Below are 11,634 nucleotides of genomic sequence, written 5' to 3' on the forward strand. Positions count from 1 at the left end.
CTGTAATACGTTTGTGAACGGCACGGACTCTAAACGGCGTAGTTACACTTACGACATTCACAATGAAATACATTACGACTACATGAATACTAATAACGCTAGCGGCCATTTCTATTGTGTCGATTTCAAGTGTTTCTTCACGTTTGTTCCTGCAAGATTTCAGTTTTTTATGAACTCAAAACAATCATGCTACGTATTTTCATTCTCTCATGAGTTACACTAGCGTAAACACTGCTCCAGTCATTACATAATTATTGTCAATTAAGCAGTAAATGCTTTCGCTGTGCCTCACTTTTTTATTAAATATTTGAGTTGATCAAAAACAAGACTCCCTAGAAATAACGTAACAGATTTTTGCCCGAATTTTCATAGCCAAACGAAGAGTGGGAAATAGAAAATGAGATATCATACTGACAAACAAAGATCTAGTTGTGAAAAAAGGTTCAATCTCTTGAAGTAGTTAAGAAATACCTTATTAGTGATGTAAGTAAGAACTGTCATGTTTATCGACAGCTGCTGTGTAAATGAAGTGTCAAAAAGTTCATATCTCCCAGATCTAACTATTCTGCGCGTAAAAAGTTGTTACTGTAGAATGTGTAAAACTGTATATACTGAGGTTATCAAGGGAGTGGTAAGCCACTGAATCCACTCTCAATAAAGATTTCACTATTTCATTTAACACAAAAAATTTAGATGAGGTACAGAAGGGTAGACTAAGCACATTTAATTATTCAGTTAAATATGTGCAAGCTATTAACAGACTGTGTATCATACATCAAATGCTATAAAACTTAAAAGATGTTGCCATGTTGGCAATAAATGATCCGATAAGTTTTCACGCTAACCATTATTTAAGGCGCCAGTTCTTAAAGCCTCATCTTGACATCAAACCCCAATTATATAACCACAGCATTTAACATCAGAATTAATTAAAGCAGTGCAAATAATTGGATCAGAAATCGCTGCTAACAATATAGTTTACAGACGCCAATTAATGGACTGTTTGCCTTCATAAATCTTTAAAAGCAGCAAAGTCCAAATCAGACAATGTAATACAGAAAAGTATTTTGAAAGGAGCCAACAATAAGATACTTTAGCATCAAAAGATATCAGCGGCCTAATTAGCCAATGTAACATGAAAATCTATTGTACAGGCGCCAAGAATTAGAGCAAACGTTGTACTGTTCCATGGATTTAAAATTTGTTCAGACTGACTTCCATTAATGCAGGTTAAACTGCAAACCAGCTTTCATGCCGACGAAGAACGCCAGGGCCGCGCTTATAAATTTTGTCAGGCTGGTTGTTTCATTCGATACCGGTCGCAAGTTGTCGCTAGTTTAACGCGTGTAGGAAAAGAACAGTTAAGTTTTAGGGCTCTGAAACAGAAACAAATGTTACCACATAGACAGTAGTACCTCAAAACAATCCATACCATTTAAAAGAAGGAAACATTTTTGCATACTTAACATCCCAGAACTGCCCATATAAACTCAGCTATGACTAAGTAGTTACTGCGTGGACTCTTTGGCAGAACAGCGGGCATTTGAGTAAGAGCAGCCAACAGATGTTTACCTCAAAGTACCAAGCAAGTGGTTATGGGCCCGCTCACAAACCCCAAAACACACACAAGGTGTCACTGGCACCTCCTTAACAGGTTGAAAGGGGAAAAAAATCTTATTGTTGGACCAACGAGCCAACAAGTACACACGCCTTTGGCACAACTCTGTTATTATGCAGTACAGGACAAAACGCTCACCATTAACTTACGTTATACTGAGGTGATGTCTGCCAACTGCCTCTCTGTACGTAAAATTCAATAACGTACACTTGTGGTAGAATTGGAAGCTGGTCCTAGCACATCGAATGTTCCGCAACAGCAAAGGAATTCGCCGAAAGAAGCGACGACTTGACGTGTGACTACACACAGCGCAGCCACCTCCAAACGCGAAACACTCCCGCCTACCAGCATCAGCACCCCCCAGTGTCCTGGACCACCTCGTTGCTGGCAGGCTGGTCCCCTCCGTACCGGCAGAGACCTCCCCTCTTTCTTCCCTGCTTGAGCGGCACCTCATCACCCACAGTCAGCTACAGCGAACACACGCCACGCGCCACAGTTCCGAATCAAAGCGCCGCCGCTACCTCATCCAAAGCGTATCGATACGAACGTATTCGTTTCTGTCAAGTTAAATTACAGCATAGATTGAAGCTCCGCCGTTTACTCTTGACCTGTACACTTTAATAATAATAGAATACTGATCGGTTTGAAATAGATTATAACTCATGTCTTCTGAATAAACTTGAAGATAAAAAAAGCTACGAAAAAAAATCCGGTCATATATTTTGTAAAATGATTTGTCTACAACTATGAATACAATAGAGTATAGAAGGCATTACACTCCTGTCAATGATGCTCCATGCCGTGTGCAGTAAGTGAGGCAGGTAAAATGCTTCTTCCTTTCACACAAAATATTTGCCCAGATTTTTCCAACTTTTAGGATTCCGTCGTGCCTCAGTCGGTAAAAACTGAACCCTTATAGGGTGGCTTTGTTGTCCGCTAGTCAGTGTCAGCCCGATTGCTGAAAACTCTTTTTCTCATGAATGAGTCGATGTATGAGGCTGAGATTTATGTCACAAACTGAGGTCTGGTCTGCGACTGTTTCCCTCACTTACAACTTGACGCGCCATATCTACGTGCAGTAACTGTTCCTGGGTGTCTGATGATGGATGAATTCCGAAATATGTCATATGAGCGATAAAGACTTTACCTGTCCCAAATTTGACTTTTTATGTCACATTTATGTGACTGTAATTAAAATATTATCGAAAAGCTTGGAATCCCTGGGGCTGATATCTCGCCAGTATTAGCGTCGCTAACACGTAAACATGGTGGACAGTCTCGCTTCGAGGAACAGATGATCTGCCTCTATACATAATTAAGTTTGTGAGGAATCCTCAAGGTGCGAGATCTACTCAGATGTGGCCCTTTTTTATTTTATTTTATTTTATTTTCTCCTTTTTTAAACACTGTGTCACCCCAACTAGCTTTCACTGCTTCTTCTGAAGAAGCGCCAGTAAATGAAAGGCCAACATAGTAACCGTCTCTACCTTTATGCAGATACCACGCCAATTACCTGTCCGTGTGTTCCGCTCTAAGCCACGCAAGATCAGTGGCCCACATTTACGGCCATAAATGTTTCCATATATACCACTCTGCTTCCAGTGTCAATGGATAACTGATCGTAGGTCTACATCTCGTGAAGACTGAATGCTTTCTCATGCTGGTTGATCTATTAGTTTAGGAAGCTGTTAATCGCACTCTTCAGTATTATGAGCTGGTTTGAAGAGTTTCATTTTCATCCAGGTAAGCACAATTTTTTGTTTCGAGTAACGATTTTTGAGGCTTAAAACAATGAGTGAAGGATGATAATTATGTGGTTTGCTCGAAATTTCAAAGATACGCAGAAAGGTATATTTCCAAGGTCACGTATTTGAGGAAACGTTCACTGGCGTACCGTGCTGGACAGTGACAGGAGTTGAGACAAGCTGGCCGCTCCACTCACCGGCAGCGTTCGTGAAGCGGCGGTGAAGCTCGGCGGGTCTCCGTCCTGCGTGCTGAGGCAGGCGGGGAAGACGGCGTCGCTGAACTCCACCCTCCTGTCCAGCCTCAGCAGCGCGATGTCGCCGTACGACTGCCGCTTCCTGTAGCTGGGGTGCAGCACCACTTCTGAGATGCCGTAGTCTGCGCCGCCTGCTGTCGCCGTGAGGTTGATCACTCCCAGACGCACCGTGACTGGCCGTCCCCTGGAACACACGTACGCGGCGGTTCTCGTAGCTGCGTTCTCCACTCCTGACCTACAGTTACTGCATAGTTTTCTATGTTGCTAAGAAACAGTCATACAATAATTTTTAAATGAACACACTGACATTTGGCTGTATTATTGTTTATTTAATTATGACCAAAGTTTCGGCGTTTCATGGCGTTACAATCACTTGAAAATGGCATAAAAGGCCGAATAGTGGGCCATAATTAAATAAATGACGATAGATTCAAACGAAGGTCTGTTCATTTAAAAAAAAAAAAAAAAAATTTACAGCATACTTGGAGCTGACACACCGAGGTATGACGTTTGTTACTTTCAAACGGAGGGAGCACATACGTAAATGACAGATATTTCAAAACGCCTCCAGTTAACTGATCAACTCATAGTTAATTCCTTGCGGGAGAGAAAATACTTGGACCATAAGAAAGCGAAATTAAGATTCGCTGCTCCCCTGAGATCGATCTCTGAAGCTTTAAGATTTCGTTGATCTCCGACCGACATGAGAGAGCAAATATACACCTCAAACAACAAGACAAACGGATATGTAACGTGTTTGTTGGATGGGGCAACTTGATGAATTGCCTAAGTCATCAGTGAACTTCTCTTACTGTGGCAGCAACGACTGAGCGTAAAAAAGACGGCCATCGGTTAAGAGATTTTTGTAGTGGAATGTACACTTGTGGTTATAAAGGTATAACCATCTATAGAAAACTAACTCGTGACAGATGTGCCCAGCAAAACGTGTGCAGGGGAACACTGTGTTCCACCCATTTTTGTAGAAGCAGCAGTCCAGTACTCACGTGACCCTGTTGGCGCAGCAGTGGGCCGCGGTGAGGACGAACTGGTCACTGATGAGGGTCCCTCCGCACAGCCAGCTGAGGCCCTCCGTGTTGGGGACGTTGAAGCCCAGCGCCGCCTGCAACACACCACAGCCGTCTCAGGGTCTGATCCTCGTTGTAAGAGGCAAACACAGATCCTACGCACAATAACCACCATGCATTTGTTAAGAGTACTACTTATTTTCTATAATATGTATATCAAACGGAAATTCTGAGAGCGAACGATAGGGTAAGTTGTTCCGGCTCTGGAGTATCATTCAGTAGGTCACCGGATCATATCCTCATCTGATTATACAGAGTCCGATTTTCTGTTCCTTCCCTTAGTCACAAAGGCGTAATGCAAAAGGACACAGTTGAATCCTTCCGCATCTGTATCCGGTTCGAATTTCCATTCCCTTTCTAATGAACTTTCACGCCAACGGTACGTTAAACCTTAATAAAACCTTAATAATGATTCGGAAGTATTAAAAAATCCTACAGTGCTTCTAATGCCGCCCTAAAGGTCCCTATACTTGACACTGTCCCTAATCATATGCTTCGCCCCCCCCCCCCCCCCCCCCCCCCCGTTGGCGGTACCTCCTTTCTCTGAACTGGATTCCCGCTACATTCCATCCAACAAGAGATGCATTTTAGTAACTCTGGCAATCAAAGGACATTGTTTTTAACATTTAGCAACACTGATATTTGATCCAAAGATCCTAAAATGGTTGTAATGGCGAACCAAATGTGTAATGCTGTGGTTCTTCTGAACCATAATTTTCACCAAATCTAAAATATCTAATAAACGCCAGTTAATTGTTAACGTAACGACCGCACATTTACTTTGTTTATTAACTTTACCCCTTTTCAAAATTAATTTCCTTCAGTTTCATTTGCATTTTTCCTTTCATTTAGATGTAACCCTTTCCTCCCTCTTTACCGACAAATTAACTTCGGTGACAATTGCTTTTCTCAAATTTCCATTAGGTACATGTGGTTTAATTTTTCACTGTCATTAAGGTCGATAACTGAGGGGGAGGTTACAAACCATAAAAAGAAATCGTTGCAAACCATTTCAGAGTCATTGCAGCAGAAGTGGTGTGCTATCGTTAGCAGTTTGCTGCTGTAGAAATTCTCCGTTGTCCAATCTACGAATTGCTGATTCATTTGTCCTTGTATTACGTTATGACCAGCGAAATTCACAATGACGCAATTTTTGCAGTGGTGAACGTTGTTTTAAGATCTTTCAGACTCACCATATGTGGAAATTCATGCGGACCAGCCAGTTTCCCACGCAGAATGTAGTCTTCCAGACCATCCCGCATATTCTTGTAAGAACTGCACGCTGTAGATAAGAGAAAAAATGTAATGTAATACACGTTGCATATTGCCTTTCCACTTATATATGCGACCTCATTATTATGAATTACGTTAAGATATGTATAATTTTCATAATGCACTAAAATAACTTCATAAAATAATGAAATGTATAATTTTAAGAAGATAACTGTTCCATTGCTTAATGGGTAAGTTAGGCTTATTGAATTATGTCAAATACATTTGTTGTAGGCTACGACACTTCTCTTGCAGAATGCTAATCATTTGTGGAGTTCTGAGTAGCTAAGCAGTGGAGGTTTAAACTTTCGTACTCGGTGCCATAAATGAACGAATGCCGAAAAACTAAGCACTTGTTGTTGTTGTTGTAGTCTTCAGACCTGAGACTGGTTTGATGCAGCTCTCCATGCTACTCAATCCTGTGTAAGCTTCTTCATCTCGGAGGTACATACTGCAGCCTACATCCTTCTGAATCTGTTTAGTGTAGTCATCTCTTGGTCTCCCTCTACGAGTTTTACCCTCCACGCTGCCCTCCAATACTAAATTGGTGATCCCTTGATGCCTCAGAACATGTCCTACCAACCGATCCCTTCTTCTAGTCAAGTTGTGCCAAAAGATCCCCTTCTCCCTAATTCTATTCAATACCTCCTCATAAGTTATGTCATCTACCCATCAAATCTTCAGCAGTCTTCTGTAGCACCACATTTCGAAAGCTTCTATTCTCTTCTTGTCCAAAGTATTTATCGTCCATGTTTCACTTCCATACATGGCGACACTCCATACAAATACTTTCAGCAACGACTTCCTGACACTTAAATCTATACTCGATGTTAACAAATTTCTCTTCTTCAGAAACGCTTTCCTTGCCATTGCCAGTCTACATTTTATATCCTCTCTACTTCAACCATCATCAGTTGTTTTGCTCCCCAAATAGCAAAACTCCTTTACTACTTTTAGTGTCTCATTTCCTAATCTAATTCTCTCAGCATGATCCGACTTAATTTGACTACATTCCATTATCCTCGTTTTGGTTTTGTTGATGTTCATCTTATACCCTCCCTTCAACACACTGTCCATTCCGTTCAACTGCTCTTCCAAGTCCTTTGCCGTCTCTGACAGAATTACAATGTCATTAGCGAACCTGAAAGTTTTCATTTCTTCTCCCCGGATTTTAATTCCTACTCCGAATTTTTCTTTTGTTTCCTTTACTGCTTGCTCAATATACAGATTGAATAAGATTGGGGAGAGGCTACAGCCCTGTGTCACTCCCTTCCCAACCACTGCTTCCCTTTCATGCCCATCGACTCTTCTAACTGCCATCTGGTTTCTGTACAAATTGTGAATAGCCTTTCGCTCCCTGTATTTTGCGCCTGCCACCTTCAGAATTTGAAAGAGAGTATTCCAGTCAACATTGTCAAAAGCTTTCTCTACGTCCACACTAATCTGACAAAAACTATGTGGTTGATGTCATTACAGTTGTCGAATTCTAATATATTTGTTTATATATACTTTTTATTGGTTGGTTCCAGGCTCGGTATTGCCTGGAAGTGACTGTAGGCTGTTCGGTGACTAATATGGTGCTTGCACAGTGCCAGGGATACGAGGTATTTGTCAATGTGGGCCGCATCGAATTCATAGAAATTATGAGTTTTTCTCGTTCTTGTTTGAAAGTACAGCGACGTTAATTTTGCTTTATTCTTTGGATGTATTCTTGTACACAGATGACGTTTGCGTGAATGGCAGAGATGATAGTGTGTGCAGCAACGCGCTTTTACTGTCTTGCGATACCATACGGAGTAATTAAGCGTGGCCAGAAAATGTATGAAGTCCTGAATACGGGTTAATGGAGAATTTGGTGAGAGCACGAGAGGTTGTAATTAAAAGTGTCTGTCACGACCGTGTCATCAAATAGTCGTGCATTAGACATTAATATTAGAGTACAGTGGAAGGATAGCACATGCTGGGCTAAACAGTAGATGGGAAAAAAGAACTCAGTATAATTGTAGGCCGCGCCATTTGTGAGCGACAGGCTGAAAGCATTGCAGGGGTATTCTCAATACTTAAATCGGGAATTTTAAGCACTTACTTTCCATCATTACTCTAAAGCTTCATGCATAAAAAGCTGCAAGTTTCATAAAACATTCAGAAACCATATGTGTGAATCAAGGCAAAAAAAATAGTGTCTGCTTAGTTAATTTAGAATGTTTTACCAACAACCCACAGTTGATTCAATTAAAATGATAAACAAATTATCTCCATTCCAAGTATATGTACAATATGATATTGTGAAAAGACGACTTTTATCAGTAACAAAGTGGTGAGTCAGATGTAAATGATAACAACTAAAGCAGCACTGGTGAGCAGTGCTGGTCCACTGTGTGAGAGAGTGGGTGGTGCCAGAGGAGTGGTGGGGGCAGAGTGTGTGGCGGACTCACCTGCCTCGCTGGGCCGCCGGTCTGCCTCAGGGAAGGCCCAGGCGTCGCCGCTGGGGATGTCGTTGGAGTCCCCTTCCTCCGCCCCCGCCTCCGCCCCCGGGCAGCAGACGACCTCCTCCAGGCCGTCGAAGCCGCAGCGCGGGGGCACCGGTCGGCGCTGGCGGATGGCGAGCAGAGCAGCCGGGCAGTGGCGCACTCGGAGGCAGCTGCCGGGGGGGCAGGCGGCGCCCTCTGTGGACACCAGGGGAGTCACCTCCACTGTCCAGTGGGCCAGCTGTAGCGGCCGAGTCAAGCAGCGAGCAGACAGGGCCACAGGACTCGTAGTGCTAATACCGTCCGGGGCCGCTTCTGACCCTTGTAATATCCATAATTTTACGACGAGCATTACCCACAGGTTTCTTCACGTACGCCATAACCAGATGAAGTGACATGTTAACGATTAAATATCAAAGCGGTACCAAACTGTACGAATATCATTTCATAACTTTTATGCACTGTTCACAATAGTGCGAGACATTTCCTGTAAGATTAGTATTGAGTGATTTTGTGCTCTCAATAAAATATGATGGGCTGCCTAAATTTTCATCAAACTGGGACACTACGCTTCAAGTCCTGTGGATACTGCATTTGTCATCTTCCAATAAGGGGGTATTCACAGTGTACTCATCACGAAGATGAACAATTGGAAACACTTGGTTGCCAAGAATACTAAAGTAAATATCGTGGTTCATGTTCTCACTACATTCAATGAGAGGACCCGAGCCGTGGTACGATAAACACCGTGCAGACGTTAAAGAATCACCCCAGACCTGAATTGCAGCCTCAACATATTATGGTTCAAACCTTTAAATCGTCGGGGACCTCGATGTCTTGCTTCATTTTTAGAGGGAAAAATGACTCTTCAAACCACGCAAGATGCCTCCACTGACCTACTGTACAGTTTTTGGGTTGTTTGCCCCACCAAAGATGAGCTGTGTTAGCAAGGGCCTTTTGCAATGTTCCTGAGTCCTCACGTCCGTAGCATGCTTCTCATGGATTTGCCTCTACTGACAACAACAATCCCTGTCGCTTTCGAAACCGTTTGTCGTAGACAAGGCGGGATACTTGTGCAGGGTCGGTTGGGACCTTTTCGTGACCACCGTCCTTACGCCGTCTATCATGGTCACGAGTGGTTCACTACTCCCTGTAGACAGATTCGTGAGTTCTCGTCGCTGTGCGAACAAATTGACAGCGTGGCCACGGACACGTTTATTCACGGTGGTTCCTTCTTCCTGTTATATCGCACCTTCAAATGTGCCGTTTCTCTACACCCGATTCGCACACACGCACCACTTCGCTGCTGTGAGTCACGACAGTGGACAACGGCCACATGAGTGCCTGCTGCCACTCCTGCAACGTGTGCAGTATTCTAAAGCAACCCGTGTACTCGTTTAATGGGACAACTAATAATTCGTGTTCTGGACTTTAGTAAATCTGACTTCGCAGAAAACCGTTGTATTCTGTCAACTGGAGGAAGATCATAGTTATGCTGCACCACGAATACTTTGAATACTTGGAACGCATAGTATTCAAATACTTTGATCCGTGGGAGGGGTGGAGTCTGGACAGCATCATTGGACAGTTACCCTGGATATACCAACATATTATCTTTACTACATTAGGATTCATAGAGAGTTGTTACACTCCGTGACGTGGAATGAGGCTGCAGTTGTCCTGTACCACCTGCACCTCGAGCAATTGAGGGACATGGATTTAAAATTAATATATTCATACACTTATAGCGGGTCCTTCGAAATGCCGTAAGTACGGCTTGCTCGGTATTTCGCGGATTAGGAAAAAAATCTTCACTTTGTTAACGACAAGCAGACCGTAAAGTTCTACACCGGATGTTATCTTACACTGATGACAGCTGCCTCATCCCATAAAATTACTTGGTTATAGCAGCTTCTTAGTACGAGTTAGAGAATATTTCCCTGTGACCTGTCCCCAAGAAAGAGGAAAACGAATGCAAGTAGGTCGAAATAGTTTTGCTGCATAGACTCACCTTGGAGGAAGAGAGGGCTGGACGTTGCAAATTCGAACAGCAACATCAACACACAAGACACAGTAACACGTATAGCCGTCGTCACCATTGTGTGACTGCTCGACTGTCAAATTTTGTGGACTGAGTTGCGAGTGCTCGTGAGGCATGTTATATAGCGACGGTGGAGCAGAAGAGGAAAGTCGTGGGCGAAGGCAGATGACGCGCGTCCTTTCGGTGAGGGGTGGAGGGGGGAGGGGGGAGGGGGGAGGGGGGAGGGGTCCCAGGCCGCTCCTCCCGCGTCCTGCCACCGCGAGACGCGCGGCGGGCTCACGGAATCAAGGGAGGTAGGAAGGAAGGAAGGAAGGAAGGAAGGAAGGAATCAAGGGAGGTAGGAAGGAAGGAAGGAAGGAAGGAAGGAAGGAAGGAATCAAGGGAGGTAGAAAGGAAGGAAGGAAGGAAGGAAGGAAGGAAGCTGTGACCGATGCCCGTTGTTCCGCTCCCACATCGCTCTTTTCGTCTATCCTTACATTTCCTCCTTTCACGGTAAATATCCCGAAAATACACATTTGTCAAACTGAACCACAAGTAAAACAATCTCCACTGCCACTGGTCCTCTGCAATACTTTCGAATCTTCGACTCGACATTCCTTATCCTCTCAGCATAAGTCCTTTATTGGCTTTTGTGGCTTGATATATTATTACTCTTGTAGATTCGAACAAGATCTGACTGCGCTCAGTAACATCACTGAATTTCATAGTAACAGTAGTAACGCTCTCCTGGCCACAAGGGCGATAGGCGGGACTGACCGACCGCCGTATCATCCTCCTACACTCGATGGAAACGGTTTCATTTGGGTGCAATATGGAACGATGGTAGGTCATCACACCAAACTCCCAGCAGTTGGCGTCTTAGCACATCTGTTGCCACTGCCATTGGGTTACGTACCTTCTTAGTCTAATGGGTCAGGTACCTCCTTAGTCTAATGTGTCAGGTACTCCCCTAGTCCAATGGGCCAGGTACCTCCTTAGTTGGCATCACAAGGCTGAGAGCGACCCGTTGCAGTCCTACCATCAAGGAAAAATACATGATATGTTCGCACATGGCAGTAGTCAGCTACGGCGTGCCCTTAGCTACAGAAATGGACAGTTGTATTTCATGGCACATCATATTTCACGCACTGTTACACCAGTACAGAGCATTC

The 11,634-nt window shown here is 43.6% G+C and overlaps 1 protein-coding gene across 1 annotated transcript in view; it reads right to left on the reverse strand.

The window, feature by feature from the left end:
- The window catches only part of LOC126267442 (CLIP domain-containing serine protease 14D-like), a 239,147-nt gene extending 230,669 nt beyond the window's left edge, over positions 1–8,478 (reverse strand). The window contains exons 1-3 of the mRNA XM_049972706.1: positions 8,410–8,478; positions 5,896–5,984; positions 4,622–4,737 (exon numbers count right to left, since the gene is read on the reverse strand). Coding sequence (XP_049828663.1) covers positions 4,622–4,737; positions 5,896–5,964 — 185 coding nt within the window. The 5' untranslated portion in view covers positions 5,965–5,984; positions 8,410–8,478. The remainder of the gene's footprint in view (positions 1–4,621; positions 4,738–5,895; positions 5,985–8,409) is intronic.
- Between the last annotated feature and the right edge of the window lie 3,156 nt (positions 8,479–11,634).

Source organism: Schistocerca gregaria, chromosome 4 (assembly GCF_023897955.1).
Source record: "Schistocerca gregaria isolate iqSchGreg1 chromosome 4, iqSchGreg1.2, whole genome shotgun sequence".
NCBI lineage: Eukaryota > Metazoa > Arthropoda > Insecta > Orthoptera > Acrididae > Schistocerca > Schistocerca gregaria.